General features: G+C 47.5%; 1 protein-coding gene across 2 annotated transcripts in view; it reads left to right on the top strand.

Moving 5' to 3' along the window:
• The window catches only part of CREBBP (CREB binding protein), a 124,812-nt gene that overhangs the window by 49,762 nt on the left and 55,522 nt on the right, over window positions 1-19,528 (top strand). For both annotated transcript variants that reach the window (XM_059155206.1, XM_059155208.1), the window contains exon 3: window positions 6,157-6,333. In XM_059155206.1, the coding sequence (XP_059011189.1) occupies window positions 6,157-6,333 (177 nt within the window). The remainder of the gene's footprint in view (window positions 1-6,156; window positions 6,334-19,528) is intronic.

Raw genomic sequence — 19,528 nt, forward strand, 5'->3', positions numbered from 1 at the left:
GGACGCCTAGGTGGCTCAGTTGGTTGAGTGATTGCCTTCGGCTCAGACCATAATCCTGGAGTCCTGGGATGGAGCCCTGAGTTGAGTCGGGCTCCCTGCTCAGTGGGGAGTCTGCTTCTCCCTCTCTGCCTTACCCTACTAGTGTTCTCTCTCTCCCTCTCCCTGTCTCAAATAAATAAATAAAATCTTAGAAAAGAAAAGAAAATTCTAGCCCATCCCTTTGTTCCTAGTAGGGTCGTACTCTGTTCCGTTTCCATGTGTTTCCTAAGCACCGTCAGTAATGCCCCCCATAGCAGTACTTCCTCTGATTGCTGCGCTGCGTGGTGTGGTTTTAAGAGTATGTCAGGGTGCGAGGAAAACTGCCGAAGAATTCAGCTTTAGAAAAAGAATGTGTTTAGTGGTCTCGTCGAAACCACATCAAACTCCGCGTTTGTTGCCACTTAAAACCTTTCCGAAGGCCTGGCTGCCTCTGAGTGACATCACGCAGTGGAAGCGTCTTTCCTCCGCGCCTGTCCCGCGTCTGCTGTCTCTCCTGTCCCACATATTCTTAGCTGGTCCCACTGCATCGTCCCATCAGGCTTTTAGCTCCTACATGGTTATGAGCTGATCCTTCCTGAGAGTGTATGTTGAAAAGAGGGTGTTTGGAGATGAAAACTGGGGAGAGTTCACTGGTGAGGGCGGTTGTTTCCATGAGCGGTTGACGTCTTTGGATTGGAGACTGTCTTCTGGCAAAGGCCGGTATGTGGCAGGCGTGGGGAGAGCTTGCCCTTCCCTGAGAATGGAGAGGACCAGGCAGTGAGGAGTTCCTTCCCCGAGGGCAGGCATCCTTTACCTTCAGGGGATGCCAGGGAGCAAGAACATGGGTCCCTGGCTCGCCACTGTTGTAGAAACCTACTTTGGGAGGAAATATCTACTGTCAATGTTACTTAACTTTAAACCCCCCTAGTTGGTACTTTTTTAGTTTAGTAGCTTATTTGATTAGGTGAACATAAAGATGTTCTTAGGCTTAGTGTAGTGGAGAGAATCTTGCTGTTTTGAGGGGAGACCAGAGCTTGTGTTTTTAGTGCTATATGTTGATAGTTGTCATATCATGACACAAATAGAAAATGAAAATATTTGTCCCACATGCGAAGGTCAGCAGAGGGGTTGTTTGCGGCCACTGGCAACCCCCCAGGCCGATAGAGCAGTGTTTCCTTGCACCAGTGGGAAGCCCTGGGCCAGGTGGGGGGTGGTGGGGGGTGGTGGGGGGTGGATGGTGGGCATGGCCTAGAGCCTTGCCCCAAAGCCAGGGCTTTGCTGGCCCAGTAGGTGTAGCACAGAGGCCCTGCTTTCCAGCCGGGCATGGCGCCTGTGTATGACACGGTATCACACGGAGCTCAAATGCTTCTGTGAGACCAGCTCCAGAGGGTGTGGTCTCGTGCTGGAATTCAGCATGGCCAGCCGGCTGCCTGTCTGCTCTGTCCTCCTGTCTACTGTGATGGCTATTGAAAAGGTAGAAGGGACACTGTCCCTGCTGCCTTTCCCAGTGCCCCTCCAACCAGCAGGGACTGGCCCCCAGTTCTTTAGTTGCATCTGCCTTAAGGGCTGACGCTGGGGTCTCTGCTGCTCTGAGCAGCTGTCTCTTAGAGGGTTCATTTATTTGGTTCCTTCCCCAGATGCTAAGTGAGCACCTACTACATGCTAGGGCCCAAGAACACAGTAACTGTTGTTACGACAAATAATGCTATAGACTCATACAGTGTCTTGTACTTTCCACAGTATACCTGTAGTGCATGTCTTTCCTGTCCTTCTGTAGATGGCTGTCACTTACCTGCTTGCCAGACAGCTTAGGACCATAGCAGGTTTTGACTGACGGGCCAGGTACTGTTACCACAATTTGCTTCACACCCTGTTTCAGTGATAAAGGCTAGTATAGGTATTGTTCATGTTTCTCCTCTTTTTTTTCTGAGTGGGGGTGGGGGTGGGGTGGGGGCTGTGGAGGCAGAGGGAGAAGCAGACCCCTTGCTGAGCAGAGAGCTGGCACGAGGTTCTATCCCAGGACCCTGGTATCGTGACCTGAGCCAAAGGCAGAGGCTTTAACCTACTGAGCCACCCAAGTGCACCTTGTTCAGGTTTCTTGAACTAAACTCTAAAGAGAGATTTTCTTTTCAGATCTCAAGCTTTAGAGTCCTGCTTTGGCTAATAAATAATCCACATCCCTGTGGAGTGGGAGGTGGGTAGGCCTCTGGATCTGGCACTAGCAATTTTCTCTCCCTTCTTATCTGGTTGGTGCATTCCTGTGTCCAGGGACGGCCATTTCCACGTCTTACTCTCTCGTTGAAGTGAGTCACAGACCGAATGAGTGGGATTTCCAGAGGGTGATCCACCTGGCTACAGGAATGTTTTTTCATGGGAAAATGTAGTAGACCTATAAGGCATTATTTAATTTAGATTTCATTATAGGAGAGCTTGCCTTTCTTAAGGTACTTATTAACTCGTTCACTTTTCCCATTTCTTGAGATTGAACTTGAATTCAGTCCTTAAAGGAGCTCCAAAAGAATAGAGTTAACAGGTGTGGGCTGTTGCTGAATGAGGCAGGATATAGATATTAATTCCATAGGCTTTAATTGATTCGTACATTAATAAATTTCACCATCAGTTGAACGGTTGCCTATTTTTGCTGTTCTGCCTTTTGAATTTTATGGTAGTTCTCTAGCAGCTTAACCCGGATCCTGGTGAACTTTAGTTGCAAGTAAAGCCGAGTTTACAAAATTGTTAACTGTTGGGAAGTATGTAGATGTTTATTGGAATTTGACATTTTGATTTTACAACTTCATTGTGAGCGTTGGTGCTAAAAATGTGTGTTAGCCTAGACTCGGGACCACATGTAGTTAGTCTGATCAAAGGAGAATATATATAAAACAGGAATTCAGAAATCTACCAATCTCTAGAAGCAAATAGCTTTTAGCCCAAACTGCAGGCTAGGACTGGAGAGTAGCCTTTAGTTCTGCCAGGTTCTGTCAAGATGGGGTAGGTGGGTGGCGGCTGCCCTTTGCAGGACTGTCCACTGGTTTTCCTGTTTGCTTTGACTGGTTAGGGTTAGCCTGGAGCTGGCTGTGGACTGAGGGAGCAGAGCCTGACTTTGCGCAGGCAGCCTGGACTGTGCTCCACCTCTGTTGTCAGAGACGGAGGAGTGGCATTTCCTCCCTGTTTTTTTTAAATGTATGGTCCCCCCTGAGCTGAACATTGCTTACTTGCCATCTGTGATCTTTGACTTTGACTTTGCCTTGGTTCTTGCCCTGTGAGGATCAAAACCATGTTGAGATGGTTTCCTTCATTGTTGATTGGATGGTCAAGAAGAAAAAGTAACAAGAAATCTGTCACAGTGGGATACCTGGAGTGGCTTAGTCAAGCAAACATCTGCCTTCAGCTCGGGTCACGATCCCAGGATCCTGGGATCAAGTCCCATATGGGCTCCTTGCTCAGGAGGGAGCCTGCTTCTCCCCCTGCTTGTGCTCTCTGTCCTTTCTCTCTCTCTCTCTCTCTCTCTCTCTCTCTCTCTCTTTCTCTCTCTCTGACAAATAAATAATAAATAATCTTTAAAGGAAAGAGAGAGAGCTCTGTCAGAGTACATCAAACACTCTGAAACACTTGGGTCAGCCAGCTAGGAAGTGCTTTGCCCAGAGTCTCACCAGGCAGGTAGTAACGCAGCTGACCAGACCACCTACCCACCTCATCTTCACCCTGGCAAGACAATTCTAGAAATGGGTTTTTCAGAACAAGTTGGGTGAACTTTGAGACTCACAGAAGTCCTTTGTGAGTTCATTGGCCTCTTTACTTCCCTCTGCACCAAAGGGGTGGCAACCTTGGACAGTTGGTGTGAGTAGGAGAATAGTTACTTCTCCTTCCCACCCTCTAGCTGTTTCCCACTTTGATTTGTTGATGCTAGAAACTTCTACGACAACATTGATTTTCTTGTTTGTCAAATTGGTGGCTCTAAAGGGTGTGCTGCATGACGGTGGGGAAGTTGCATCTACACGTGCTCAAACCCAGGCATGGCTCTTGGCGGGCGCTCAGGAAGTCCTGGCGAACCATGAGGGCCGGTTCGTGGAGGTGTGAATGGTACACATGGAGGTGTGAATGGTACACATGCCTTCTAGCACACATGGTTCTAAGGAGAGAAATTTTAAATGAAATCCAGGAAGTAGAAATCCTAACTAGTTTTTTTTCCTGCAAATTTTTGGGTCACTAAGAACAGGGTTTGATTTTACTCAATAAAACACAAATTGTGAGAGGAATAATTACTACATGGAGTTAATTTGGGGTAATACTTTTTGAAAATAAGAGTTCGTGCTTCATTTCTTCAGAGTTTCAGATAACAACTGAAAGAATCTAGTCAAGAATCAGAAATGCCCATTAAGTTTCCTGAGCTACCTTGTTGCTTTGGTTAAATCAGCTGAGCTGAAAAGTTGAGCCTGATTACTGGTCTTTTGAGAAAAATTTGTGTTTGTTTCAGTTACTCAGGTTGAATTTGAAGTTCAGTGGAATTTATCTATTTATTTATTTATTTGTTTGTTTATTTATTTATTTATAAAGGATTTTATTTGTTTATTTGTCAGAGTGAACACAGGCAGAGTGGCAGGCAGAGGCAGACAGAGACAGGCTCCCACTGAGCAAGGAGCCCAATGTGGAACTCAATCCCAGGACGCCGCGGCTTAACCAACTGAGCCACCCAGGTGTCCCTGAAGTTTAGTGGAATTTAAATTTGTTTCCATTTACTCAAGGAAATCAAGTAGGGCAAAAGTGGCAACTGGAATGTGTTCCTTTCAAAATGGTGAAAATGTCAATGGTGAGGGCCAGGCCTGGAAGCCACCTGCACACACGGATGTGCTCAGGAGCAAGATCTTCTTGGTTACACTAGTTTGTCTTTATTTGTGTTTTTATGCAGACGTTTCAGCTGAAAGAGGCCAGCTGTGGTGAGCGTTGGTCTGTTTGCAACCTAAAATCTTAGAGCTTAAGGAAATAATGTGATTCTTCTTGTTCAAGACAGTCGTCTTACAGGCGAGATCAGGGTGCACAGGAGGAGGGAATGGAAGTTGCCCCGCAGCAGTGGTCCCCGTGTAGGGTCGGCCGGGAGAGCCGAGCCACGGTCTCTTGATGTGGGGAGCCCTCTTCCCTAGGAGGCACTTTCTCAGAGGACCCCCTTCCTCTCCGTTTCCAAACATCTCACCAAGACACCCGAAAGGTAGAGTGAGCACTGGGCAACAGGTAGGATATTAGAACTTGCAGGAAAAGCCGGGGCAGGCGACCAGAGAAGCCGGTCCCTCCAGAGTGGCAGGTGGGACGGGGTGTTGACACAGGGCTCCGGCCAGAGGCAGGAGCTGAGGGAGGCCTAGAGAGGGGCTCCTCCTGCCTACTCTTGCTTTTAGCTACTGTAGGTTTTATTTCACTAATTTAAGGGAAAAAAAAAAAAAAAACAACTTTATGGAGCCCTGAGACTTGTTATATTAGAGAAAGTAGTATAACAGCCCCCCCCACAGAAACACACACCTGTCACACCTGTTAGGAGTTAAGAACATACATCCAGTTGCACCAGTCACTTTTTCCCTAGGCCCTTCTCTTGCCACTACCTCCTTGCCTCCTGGGATTATTTTAGAGTGAATCCCAGAGTCATCCTGCCTACTGCAGATTTTGAACCAATGGAAACAAAGTTTCAGTCTGATGAGGGAACTTGACAGAAAGTAGTTACTCGGAGTGGTTCAGGACTAAACTCCAGGAAGTTCCCTTTGTCAGTGATTCTGGAAGCTTTTGTTTTCCAGATGATTTTCTTAACGTGTTGCTGCCACTGTCACTGTCGGGGCGTGGGGGTGTGAGGAGGAGGAGTCCGGTTGCGGTGAGGGTGGAGAGGTGCTGGCTCTTGGGACGATGGTTCAGGAGGGGCAGGTGGAGCTGTCGGGAGCGGCTTCTGGGTCTTCTTAGTGTGCAGCCACTAGAGCAGTTTGCTCTGTTCATAATCCCAGTGGAACCTGGAGAATAAGCCTTCGATTTAGAATGAAGATGAGGGTTTCACAAGAAGTAATGATTTTTGCTTCAGCGGGTCAGAGTGAGCATTTTTGAGGCCCTTCTTTTTGTACGTGACTGTGTTGTGACCGCTCATGTTGCCGTTCTCTGTTTCAGATGGGAATGACTGGTAACACAAGTCCGTTCGGACAACCCTTCAGTCAGACTGGAGGGCAGCAGATGGGAGCCCCTGGAGTGAACCCCCAGTTATCCAGCAAACAGAGCATGGTCAACAGTTTGCCTCCCTTCCCTACGGACATCAAGAATGCTTCAGTCACCAACGTGCCAAACATGGTAGGTTGCCCTTGGCCCTCAGGCTGTGGTCTCTGGTGGGTGTGCTGGAGCGTGGCTGCTGGACATGTGTCGTGGGTGAGGGGAAGAGAGACACTGCTGGGGAGCACTGTGTCGCTGAGCGCTTTCCTTTGCTGAGCTGGCAGTCGTATCTCAGCCGGTCCTCCCGGCTCCCTCTGTGCAGGGGGGGCGTGTTAACGCAGTCGCACGGCTACAGACAGCTGGGCTCTTCTCGCTCTTCCTGTTAGTGCTGACGCTGTCCGGAGAACACGAATAGGTGTTGTGTGCCTGGGAGGTGAGGGGGTCGTATCCGTCCATCCTTTTTTTTTTTTTTTTTTTTTTTAAGAATTTATTTACTTATTTGTTAGAGTGATGGAGCAGCAGGCAGAGGGAGAAGCAGGCTCCCCACTGAGCAGGGAGCCCAATGCAGGGTTGGATCCCAGAACCCTGGGATCATGACGCCCCCTAGGCGTCCCATATCCGTCCTGATAGAGAGTTTCATGTGTGTTTCTTCTTCTGAGATTTCCCATCCGTAAGAGAGGAGCTAGTCTTAGAGCCTCCCAGCCTAACAAACCAAGATAGTAATGGGAAAATAGCTCCTTTTGCCCTGCAAAATGGAATCTTCTAAAATTGTAAACCCTGAGGGGCAAGTGTGTTCTTTTGTCAGACTTCACAGTGCACACTTAGGGACTGAATATCTGATGTGCCTTTGGTGGTCAGTCAAGGCCACTGTCCCCTTGTCTGGGCTTGCGGGTGGGACCTGCCCTCCCAAGTTTGCCATCCACATAGCTGTGCAGTGGCAGCTTCGAAAGGCCCAGAAGAAAGCCAGGGATTATGTTCAGAAAAGCATCATCTTTGGTTTGTCTTTTGATTTTTAAAAACTTTTTCTTTATTTTGTCTGTAAAGATACACAGAGAATTCTATGTGTCTGTCACTTGGCTTCTCCTCAGGTTAGCATCTTATGTGACCCTGGTACAGTTGTCACGACTAAGAGATTGACAGTGCTTACAGTGCTTACAGTTGTGAGGCTGTTGGAAGTGGGTTGGGGGGTGGGGGTGGCTTACTCTTAGTTTTTGGTCAAATCAGAAAATGGGGTAAGAGCAAGGTGTCCTGATCAGGTGTTGTCCTCGTTACATCCTTCCTTTTTTTAAAAAAAAAAAAAAAAAAAGGAGGGGGGTTCAAGTAGTAAAGTATGTTCTCAAGCTATTTAAGGTTTTTACTACTTTATTTCTTCTGATCGTCTCCCCATAACCTGCCTTGATTTGCTGCTGTCCTTGCCATAACATTCTGTTGGAGCCTGAACCTGAATCAACGCCTCTGCTCCCTGGGGCAGCTCCTCTGAGCTCTGGGGCCGCAGGCTGGGAGCCGGCACCCACACTCTTCTGCTCTTCCTTCTCTAGTCTCCTTGGGTGGACTCGAGGGCAGGTGATTGTCCCCTCATCTCGGCCAGATGAGAGTGGGTGCTTCTGTACAGACAGTCTGTGTTTCCAAGTGTGGGAAACCCTACCTTATGTTTTCCTCCCTTCTCTCTTTTCAGATCTTCCCCAGCCCATTTCCACCCCCTCTCCGCTTGACCCGCAGCTCGCTGGCAGAGTCCCTTTGCCGTCAGTCCCCCTGCCTGCCTCTGTTCATGGGACCGAATGCCTGGCAGGGTCATTCTGGACTGGGGAGAGGCTTCCGTTTCCCTTCACCTGTGCCAGGGCTGGTGGGGACAGTGGGGACAGCCCTTTGGTCTGGGTCAGGTCTTCTTTCTCCCTAGGCACTGTTGACATTTGGGGCTCGATCTTTGTCTGTCGTGAGGGCCATTCCTGTGTATTGTGCCCCTCACCCGCCAGGTGCTCACAGCTCTTCCTCTCTCCCCACAGTTGCCCCAGGTGAGAGAACACCTGCTCTGGGAAGGCAGTAGCACTAGCACTCCGTCCTCCGTGTGTGTGACATCGAGCCCCCTCCCTCCCTAACTTTTTCTTTTCCTTGCCCTTCCAACGATGCTCTTTCTTACTCCATTCCTCCCCCAACAGCCTCATCGGATCATCAGGGTAAACTGAGGAAGTGTTTTGGTCTGTAGAGCTGTACTCTTTGCCTAGGTACCACTGCCCCACAGGGGTATGCATAGACTTTAACAGAGAGCCCCAGAAGGTATCTTTGGAGGGCAGGCAGGAATGCTGTCCTCAGACATTCACCTGGCACGCTCAGGGCTGACTTTACCAGCATGTGTGTCTGTGAGGGAGCGTGGCCCAGTCGGCAGCCTTGGTGCTTTTGGGATGGGAACCAGAGGGCACTGGCAGAGACATGGGACAGCCAGTGCACGTTTTATGCCTGAGTTTTCATGCCCTCAGTTTACCTTATTTTTATAACCTCTTAAAAGACATTGCTATATGTCCCAGTTTACAGCTAAAGAAGTTGAGGGCTTGAGGGGTTTTCATTTGTTCAAGGCTATGTAGCTCCTGTTTGCAAAGTCTAAAACTCTTTTTAATAATGCCTGGTATCAGGGCACCTGGGTGGCTCAGTGGGTTAAAGCCTCTGCCTTTGGCTCAGGTCATGATCTCAGGGTCCTGGGGTTGAGCTCCTCGAGAGCCTACTTCCCCCTCTCTCTGCCTGTCAAATAAATAAATAAAATCTTCAAAAAAATTTAAAAATAATGCCTGGTATCATGTTTTAGCAGCCCTGAGCTAAATTGGGAATGCTTGCCTGTGTTTACATTGCTTCCTTGAGCATGTGTTGTAGCCTTCCTTAAATTTTCTAAATTATATCTGACCCCTTGGAATCTGTGGATTTTGGTTTTTTCCCCAGAGTGAGGGAGAGAAGGTAGCAAAAACTGAGTGTTTTGGATATGAAGCCTTGATCTTACATGTGTTTTGTTTTGTTTTTGGTCACCCTTCGGGGAATAATCTTTTAAAACCCAGCTTAAGCTGGGGTACCAAACAGTTCAGGTCGGGGCTCTGGTGCCGCAATACCTGATGCCCTGGTCAGGCTCTTCATGGAATGATTTTAAGCTACTCAGTCATTGATTATGGAGCACTTGCTTTTCTCCTCTCCTAGATTGGAAGATTCCAGCATCCCCAGGTAGGTTGAGAAAGGAAGGGGATGTGGCCATCCCTTTAATCCACCCCATTTGGTGAACACTGTCTCCTGGCCCACGTGCCCCATGATACAGGTTTGAGTGAGCTCACCCCCTTTCATGAAATTTCGATGGTGGTGATGGAAAACAAATAATCATAAAGTATAAACTGCCCTAGCAGGTCTGAGGAGCAAGCAGTGACTGAGGTTGACACAGGGACCTCCTTGGGCCAAACCAAGGAAGGACATATCAGGGCAGGGTCAAAAGATGAGCAGAAGCCACAGAAACCAGGGGGCACTGGGAGAGCATTGGCTTGGATAGGGACCAGCAGGCAGCCAGCGGGAAAGGGGACTCTCAAGGTTGAGTGGAGAGCGGTGTACTGGAATGTGGGGGCCAAGCAGGAGCCAGCTCTGGGAGGGCTTTGGGTGCAGGGGTCACCGTGGTGGTCTTGACTAGAGGGCGCATTTGATCACAGAGAAAGGGGGCAGGAGGTCAGACAAGATTTGCCACTGGAACAGAAGTGTGGGGCCACCACATAAGGTGACTTGGTGCTTGGGGGAACCATGTACAGAGCTGGGGGAGGGACAGACCGGAGAGCAGGGAGAATGAGGTGGTCGGCAGCGGGGGGAGGGAGTGCATTTGTAATTGCACTTCACATGTTTTCTTTTGAGATGCTTGTGAGGTGTCCGTGTAAGGGAGTATCAGGCAAACAGGTGGGCATGCAGCAGGGCATCTGCTGTCCCGGTCCACAGGGAATGAGAGCGCTGCAGGGGAGATGGGTGGAGGAGGATCCAGGCGATGGGATTGGGACAGGGAACATGAATAGGAGGAGATGGTGAGTCAGGCACCAGGGCAGAAGAGTGTCCCCAGAACATGCGGGTCAGTCTGCGGGACGAAGAGGCCTGTGGATATGCTCTGTTGTCTCCCTCAGGGTTCCCAACTGTCATTATCCTCTGGGATGTGTTGGGGGGCTCTAGAAGAGGGGGGGCTCCAGGCCCCTGGTGCAGGTGGGGTTGTTTTTGAGGGCTTATAGATTCTCAGGATAATATTTCAAAGCAAACTGGCACATTTTCCCAAATTCTCAAATGTATGTCATAGCAGTTTATGATTTCTAAACTTTCTATAGTTTCTTAACTTTCTACAGATAATATTTAAGTTTGTTAAAAATTTCACCATGCTATTAGGGTATTTCGTGATTCTGAGATGCACTCTTTTTTCAGATTTGTAGTATCTCTGAAATCAGGCTGTGTTTTAGAAATAGTCAAGATTGATTTAGATCTAATAAAATCCAGTGTTTATGCCATTTTACTTGTTTATAATTTGAATTAATAGGAGTGACGTAACAGTTAAACATATATATTCACTGTGTAGTTTTCCAGAACAGCTTTCATGGGTAGAAGGCTTTTTTGGGGGGTTTGTTGTTGTTGTTGTTGGGTTTTTTGTTTGTTTGTTTGTTCTGGGGGGGTTGTTTTGTTTTTTGTTTTTTTTAATTATTTAAATTTTACTGACAAAAGAACAGGTGCAGATTTGAGTTGGGGTAGAGGTCGGGTCAACTTTCTGTGGACTGGGATGGGGGTCCCTGTAGGCCATGTTGAAGGAGGGCTGTGCACAAGGACACGTGAGGAGGCAGAGGTGGGGACATAGTTCCTGGGCGGTGCCCCAAAGAGGAGGCCCCGTCACTCCTGGTGTACTGTCTAGCTGCCATTTTCATCTGAACAAGTCCTAGCATACAAAGTTGGGGAGGAGGGGAGACATCAGACATCATCTGGGACTGGAGTTGTCAGGTCATCGCTGTGTTAAGTGTTAAGTGTTTTTAAAGGTGCGTTTTTAAGATGTGGGACATGTCTTGGGTGTATCTAGTCTGAGAAAGTTTGGTAACCAAAGGGACTCCCTCCTCAGGTTCCCCGTGGACTGTCCTGTGGGGCTCCCAGATGTAGTCTGCTATAGGGTTCTTTCTTATAGGAAGCTCTTGGGAGGGGGAGGTGGTGGTTCTAATTGTTTGGTTTGGGGCTTTTTTTTTTTTTTTTTTTTTTTTTTGAGAAAAACTTAGAACAGTGTTATGGAGATATCCCCATTCTTAAAGTCGTGACATGGGAAATCAGGGTATTGCTTATTTAGTCGCTCACGAGAGTATGTTAGGGTTCACAGGAGTCTGAAGTGCAGGCTTCAGGCAAGGCCCCCAGATCGCGGCTGATCCTGGTCTGTCCCAGGAGGAGAACGTGGCGGGCAGAGGCCTGCGCGCCCTGGACGGCTGCGGGCTCCCGGTCCCTGCCCGCACTCTAGCCACTCAGAGCCATCAGCCGCCCTTGCGGGGCCCTCTTTGCGTCTTTGGGTTTCTCTGTGTCTCAGGGTGTGCCGTGGACCCCCGCGTCAGCGACTGACTCCTGGCCCCATCCAGTCTTCCTGGGCAGAGTCCCTTCGAGGAAGCGGGAGTCTCTGCGTCCACGGTCACTCTTCTGTCCTTCCTCGCACAACCGCTCCGCTCCTTCGAGGGCAGTGGAGAATCACCGCGCTGCTGGCTTTGTCACTCTCTTAACCACACTCGACAGTTTTAAACAAGCTGCTCCGGTGACACAGACGTGGAATAACGTTTTCAGGCGCCTCTGACTGCTGCGGTGCGGGCAGCCCGCTGTCCCAACAGTGTCTCCGTGTCCACTCCGAAGTCTTCCCGCGACCCTGTTTGCCTTATTCTCCTGATTCTGTCTTCGGTATCTGGTTTCTGATCCCCGAGGAGTCAGGACTTGAAATGACCGAGCAGGGTGAAGCCTCATGCATCCAGTGCTTTTCTGCAGAGACGCTCCCCTTCCCACAGCCCCGTGCACTGGCTCCTCGCACTCCACGGCGGGAGCTCACTGGCCCTGACCGGCGAATTGGTCCCTCTGCCCCGGCACTCAGGGCGGCCTCCTGTCCTTGTGGGGAAGCGAACAGCAAGGGACTGATCACTCCAGCTCAGATCGCTCCACAGGCGGGAATGGGGCCTCAGTACATGAACTGGGAAGCCTGGGCGAATGCTAGGAAGCGAGTGTTGTCATTAGTAGGATCGCAGTGTTTGTGTATTTTCAAGGGCTTACGTCTGCTTCTTTCATCTTATCCTACACCTGTGTCTTGAAGATCCCCCAGAGAATGCGGGTGCTGGGGCCTTTGAAGAATGACTTGGTCTAGAATTCTCTTCAGTAGCTGTGTAAATCCCTGCTCCTGCTTAAACTTTTGTTTTGGCAATAAATATCAGCCAGGAGATAGCCTAAGCCCAAAGTAGGATACTTTGTAAATACCAGGAAACTGAATTGAGAAAGATGAACAACATCCCTTGATGTCAGGCATAAGCTCAGGCATCGCAAGTGCTCAGTCGGGGTCATTTGACTTTCTGTCCAGGGTCTGATTAGTACAGACCTTTCTTCAGCCCCCCCGCCCCCACCCCAGGGAGCAGCTCACATGACCTCCAGAGTCACTCTGCTCTCGCGCTTCCTGCCCATTGGAGAGCCCACAGGAATGTCGAAGGCTGGCCTGTGTCCCCACTGTTAGTGTCGCGACTGGCACCTGCCTGTCATCCCCAAGTGCGACCGAAGTTGATCAGACATTTCTGAGGAGTGAGATGACCCTTGGAAGAACTCTGTAGAGAGCGCACTCAGTCTGGATGGGGACGGTCCTAGCTCGCACCGGGGTCGGCACCATCCATCACTGCGTCTGAAGTAACACAGGCCGTGTCCCCTTCCCTTTCATGGCTGCCTGCATCAGCCCTGAGGCTCACGTCACCAGACACCAGCTTGTCACGTGAGGAACGTGCCCAGTTACCAAATACTTACTGTGATGAGTATTCCTAAAGAATGTGGTCACATGTATGATAGAGTCAAGAAGAATATTTTGTAAACTTGTTGGTAGGTTGGTGATTCTCTTGGTCTGGCCATTTGGTGAAGGGCCTGGCGTTGAGACCCTTGGTCTGGCTGGCCCGTCATCTTGGCCATAGGAGTAGATCCAGCATGTCCTACCTCTTAGGGTTTATTGGCGCAGAAGCAGGTACCGCTCGCCATCCTTGGCAGACTGACTCCAGTTGGGAAGGAGTGGACTTGAGGCCCGAGGCTGCAGAGAGAACAGGGTGAGTGTCCAGTTTTTAGTCCTGCGCCTTTGCTGCCACCCCTCCCCCCATCTATCATGTTTCCTTCCTTGGTGTAACCATTTGTTTTCTGTTCTAAAATCACTTCTTATTTGGAAGATTATTTAAGAATCATTCTTGTCCAGCTTGCGCATTTTAAGTTATTGTCTTAGGGGATTTAAATCTTAAATTGTAAGATAATCTAAAACCAATAAGCACGAAGCAAAAAGGAGAGAATACAAGAAACATTATTCGGTCTATCTAAATAGCTGTGTTCTTTTCCTTACAGTTGATCTTTATCATCTCAACAGTAATTATTGCCTCTTCCTAGTTTGATAGCTGTGTGCACTTAATGAGCATTTGCTATTATTTTATGACACCAAAGCTTAGCGTACCCAGCTGTTCTAGGGTCCTTCTGGGGGAATCAGAACAAGCACATATTGCAGAGCAATTCTGTGTCCCACCTGGTGTTTGCTTTGGTGTCATTTCTGAGTTTAATTGGAGGTTGGGGAGAAGTCAGGTTTCCAGGTGGGCCATGGGAAGGATGCTAGAGGAGCATGGGGTTGAATCCCATTGGAGATGTGGAAGGTTTGGGCCAGGTTAATCTGAAGTGCTTGTCTCCAGGAGTCCCGGCCTCGAGTAGACTTAAGGTGGTAGTTGTGTAGAGAGAGGAAGCATGTCCACCTCCTCACCCCCTGCCTCCAGCCACATCTCCCCCAGCCTGTCCCTGTTCTACCCTGATGTGTACTGTTTGCACTAGTTTGCAGACATAGTCTTTTCTTGGATGCTTAATCTAAGATGACTTTTTTCTAGGAAGAATGCCAGGATAGATTTTATTATATGCGCTCTTTATGCACATCTGTGATTATATCCTTAGGATAGAATACAGGGCATACACAGACATGGGTTTGGTGCTGCTTACTCAGACCTGTGTGACAAGAACAATTCTAAGAAAAGTACATCTTAGATTCCTTTAAATATTAAGGAATATCAGAATATTAAAAGTTTAAAAGTTTGCTCTTCAGGGTCGTTTGATGGGTGGGGTCTGAACAATGATTAAGTTAAGGTGACAAGTGGTACATGAAAGAGCATGTGGCCAAATCCAGCAAAGACTGGAGAGGGGCAGGCAGGCTGTGACCCTGCAGCTGCTGGTCCAATGAGCTCTGTGTCCCCTGCTGGCCCTCACGTCTCTGAATGCTCAGATGCAGCACAGACTCATGACTGAGCCGTGGTGACTCCTACACCACGCTGACCCCTCCTTCCGTGATTAGGAATTGCATGCGAGCTCATTTGAGTTCCCGAAATGGATGTTACATATATTTTAAGGCTTTTTTTTTTTTTTTTAAGATTCCATTTATTTATTTGACAGAGAGATCACAAGTAGGCAGAAAGAGAGGGGGAACAGGCTCCCTGCCAAGCAGACAGCCCTTTGTTGGGGTCCATCCCAGGACCCTGATATCATGACCTGAGCCAAAGGCAGACGCTTGACACACTGAGCCACCCAGGCACCCCAATTTTAAAGCTTTTGGTGGATACCATGATATTGCCTTCAACAGAAAGCTGTGTATCTTGTCTACAGTATTACACAGTGCTTCTGTGGCTGGCGCGATCACTCTGTCCTTTGATAGGAGATTCATTATGTTTCATTATGCTAATTTGCATTTCTTTCTTTATTGATGAGAATTAAAGTACTTAGATTTGGAGACTTTTTATTTTTTTAAGATTTTCTTTATTTTAGAGTGAGCAAGGGTTCAAACAGGGGAGGGGCCGAGGGGGAGACTCTCCAGTAGACTGCACATGGAGCCTGACACAGTGTTCCATCCCCGGACCCTGAGATCGTGATCAAGAATTGAATGCTTAACCAACAGAACCACCCAGCCACCTCTAGAGACATGCGTTTCTTTCCTGAGTGGCTTAGTTCCTGTCTTCTACCAGTTTCTGTTAGGCTTTCTTAGAACACTTTCTAAAAGCATTGTGGTTAGCCCTCTGTCATGGTAGGCCTCAGAGAGCTGAAGGGTGGGGCTCTGCTGCTAGGCCACCCTCTGCGCCGCCAAGCAGACCCTCTGAGTGTGAGGCACCCTTCTGGGTCCGAGTTACTTCTCTTGTACCTCGGGATTGGCCCCAGATGAGTTCCTCCCCTGGTGATGGGATATTAAATGAGCTGCTGCTTGTTGAGCACTGAACACAGACTGTATGAAGAACTTGAGAAATGCAGATTGGCCAAGAGGGGGAGAAGGGATTACACCTGCATGATTATTTGCTTTGTCTTGTGTGTTTCAAATATATTTTCCTAGTTTGTTGATGGCCTTTGCATTTGTTCGTGGTTATGAAGAAAATGTAACTTCTTCTGTCCTATGGCCTCTGGCACTTTCCCTTTGTAGACGGGTCTACACTGCATCAGACTCACCTATGTGCCTTTTTTCTTTGCAGTGTTTTGTTTTCTTTTCACTGTGAAAGTACATACATGTTCATTTTGGAAAATCAGGGAAGTAGAACACTTAAAACAATAAAGCTCCCCCTACAGAATGTTAACAAATAGAAATGCTTCTGGCTCTGCATCAGCTCTGTGAATCCTAGTCTAGGAAGGGGGAATGGGGAGTTGGTTCAGAGGGATTTTACTGGGGATTGTTTAGGAACCACTGCTTGATGGTTTGGTTTATTTTGGTTTGGTTTGGTTTTTGATAAAGGCCTTTACCACCTTTGCATTGCAGAATATGCGTCTTAATTACCTCCTGGGATCTTTACAGGTTTTTTGTTGTCGTTTCATTTTGTTTTTGATTTTAAAGATTTTATTTATTTGACAGAGAGAAAGAGATCACAAGTAGGCAGAGGCGGGGTTGGGGGGAGCAGGCTCCCCACTGAGCAGAGAGCCCGATGTGGGGCTCAATCGCAGGACCCTGAGATCATGAACTGAGCCGAAGGCAGCGGCTTAACCCACTGAGCCACCCAGGCGGCCTTGGGATCTTTACAGTTTTAATTTGCACACTAATTCTTAAGTGTTTTCTCTTGATTCCTCTGGTTTCTTTTTTCTCCAAAGTAGAATGTTTTCTCATTCTAAAAATGGTACACACTTATTGTAAAACATTGAAACAATACGTGGTTACAAGCAGGATCTCCCCCTTCCCGGGGAAAGCCACCAAGTCATTGTAACAAGGTTGTCTGAAGAACCAGGTACAGATGTATAAAGTTAATAAGGAAAAACCGAATGATTTCATGGTATTTTTTTAACTTCTTTTATTAGCTTAATATGTTATATATAGACTGCTTTTTGTGAAAGCATAAAGGTCTACATGGTTATTATTGTTACCCTCATGTTACAATCGTTTCATTGTATCTCACAGTTCTGAGGGGGTCATGGATTTGGGCCGGGCTTGGCTGGGCCATTTTTTTCCACATGGCTTTTTGACGAGGGTTACTTGAGGTCTGCCTTTCTTTTTCATGGTTGCATATTGTTTCACTAGGTCTGCAGCCAATAATTCGCCCACCTTCTGTAGGATTTAGAGGTGTTCGGTTTTTAGTAACTTAAGGTTTGATGTCTGTCTTTGCACAGAGTGTTGAGCACGCTAGCCCATTTTCTTAGCTCCCTAATAATAGTTATAAGAAGTGGAACTACTGGATCCAAAAAATGCACATTTTACTCTTTGATACATGTTGCTTTCCAGTTACACTAAATTGCACTATCACCAAAGCACCTGAGAATTGTCTACACCCTCATCAGTACCAGTTATTGCATTATTTTGGTCAGATTGATGGATGGAAAATGTTTTTTGTTTGTTTTTTAATTTTTTTGTGTGTGGTTAGTGAGATAGAGCTTTAAAAAAAATATTTTTTTTACTAAGATACAACTCAGACCATACAATTCCCACCTTTAAAGTGCACAATTCAGTGTTCAGCCATCACCACTATCAATTTTAAAGATTTGTTTTAATTTTAGAGAAAGAGAGTTGAGTGGGAGAGACAGAGGGAGAGAGAATCCTCAAGCTAACTCCCCAATGAGCGCAGAGCCCGATGAGGGGCTTGATCCCAGGGTCCTGAGATCATGACCTAAGCAAAAACCAGGAGCCTGTTTCTTAACCAGCTGAGCCACTCAGGCACCCCTCACCACTTTTAGAACAGTTGTATAACCCTGAAAAGAAACCCCGTACCGTTTGCAGTTACTCCCGATTTTCCTTGAACTCCCAGGCAGAAGCAACTAATGTATTTTCTACCCCTGTGAAATGACTTATTCTGGACAGTTAGAGAAGTAGATTTAAAAGTGTGTGCTTTTTTGTGATACCTGTTTTAACTGAGGGTGATGCTTTCAGAGTTCCTCATGCAGCACGTGTCAGTGTTTCCTTTTCGTGCTTGAATAGTATCCCGTGGATATATCACGGTCTGTTCTCCATTCCCCGCTCAGTGGGCATCTGAGTTGTTTCCGCTTTTTGGCTCTTATGTTAATGCTGCTGCAGACATTCGAGTGAGCAGTTTTCACTTCTTTAGAGTCGATACTTAGGTGGGGAATTATTGGGTCTTGCGGTGACTCTAGGTTTAACCTTTTGAGGAGCTGCCAGACTCTTTTCCGAAGTGGCTGCTCCATTTAACATTGGCTTTGCACATGCCCGTCAGCACATGCTGGGCCTGCGCTGTTCACCATGGCCGTCCTGGGGGCGTGAAGCAGTGTCTCGTTGTAGTTCTGAGTTGTGTTTCCCCGATGGCTCCTGGGGCTGAGCAGCTTTTCTTGTATTTATTGACCGTTTGTTTGTCTTCTTTGGGGAAATACTCAGATAGTTTGCCCATTTTTTAATTAAGTTATTTGTCTTTTTACTGTTGAATTGTAAGAGTTCTTTGTATGTTTTAGATGCAAGTGCCTGTCACATTTATGATTTGCAAATATATTCCCCATTCTTTAAGTTGTCTCTCACTTTCTCAGTGGTGTCCTTTGAAGGAAACAGTTTGTAATTTTAATGAGGTCCAGCTTCTCTTTGTTGTGGCTGCTGTGTGTGCTTTTGGTGACTTACCGAAGAACTCATTGCTTGGTCCAAGATCATGTGCATTTACTCCATGATTTTTCTGAGATCGCCACAGTTTCAGTGCCCCCGGTGGGTCCTGGGTTTGTTCTGAGTTACTGTTTGGGTACGGCGTGAGCGAGGGGTCCACGTTCATGCTTCTAAGGGGGAGTGTCCGTTCCTTCCCTCTTCGCCGCTGGTGGTCAGGAAGACCCTTCCTCCCTCTTGAGCCATAGAACGTGTTTGGCATATCCTTGTATTTCTTTTGTTGAGGTGTCTGCACGTTTCCCCCACACACGTTGCAGTGGCGTGGTGTTGCTTTTTGTTTTCTGTTGTTTTTTCCTCTTAAGAGCTCTATTTATATGATAATAAATGCCATAGTCTTCCTGGAAAATAGACATTTCAGGACCTTAAAAAAATGGTCCTATCAGGGCTCCTGGGTGGCTCAGTTAAGTGTCTGCCTTCAGCTTTGATTCATGGTCTCAGGGTTGTGGGTTGGAGCCCTAGCCCAGCAGGGAGCCCGCTTTTCTCTCTGCCCCTCCCCCCACTCCTGCTTGTACTCTCCCCTACACATGTGCTCTCACGCTCTCTCTCTGAAATAAGTAAAATCCTTTTTAAAAATGGTCCTATTGGGGCGCCCAGGTGGCTCAGTCTTTAAGTATCTGCCTTAGGCTCAGGTCATGATCCCAGGGGTCCTGGGATTGAGCCCCACATCAGGCCACCTGCTCAGTGGGGAGCCTGCTTCTCCCTTTTCCACTCCCTCTGCTTGTGTTCTCTCCCTTGCTGTCTGTCTGTCTGTCTCTCTCTCTCTCTCTGTCAAATAAATAAATCTAAAAAAACCTTTTTTTGGCCCTCTTGTTTGACTATTTTACTTCTCAAAAACAACTATTTTTTCTTCAGGTTTTTTGCTTTTTAAATTTTACTTACGTTAGGTTTTCTTATCTTCATTTTTTAAAGTAGTTTTTATTTTTTTAGTACTTTAGTCAACTTTAATCTATGTTTGTTCACTTTAATTAATCTGGAATTTATATTTAAGGTGACGTAGGAGTCACATATTGCCGCTAC

Source organism: Mustela lutreola, chromosome 17 (genome assembly GCF_030435805.1).
Source record: "Mustela lutreola isolate mMusLut2 chromosome 17, mMusLut2.pri, whole genome shotgun sequence".
Lineage (NCBI taxonomy): Eukaryota > Metazoa > Chordata > Mammalia > Carnivora > Mustelidae > Mustela > Mustela lutreola.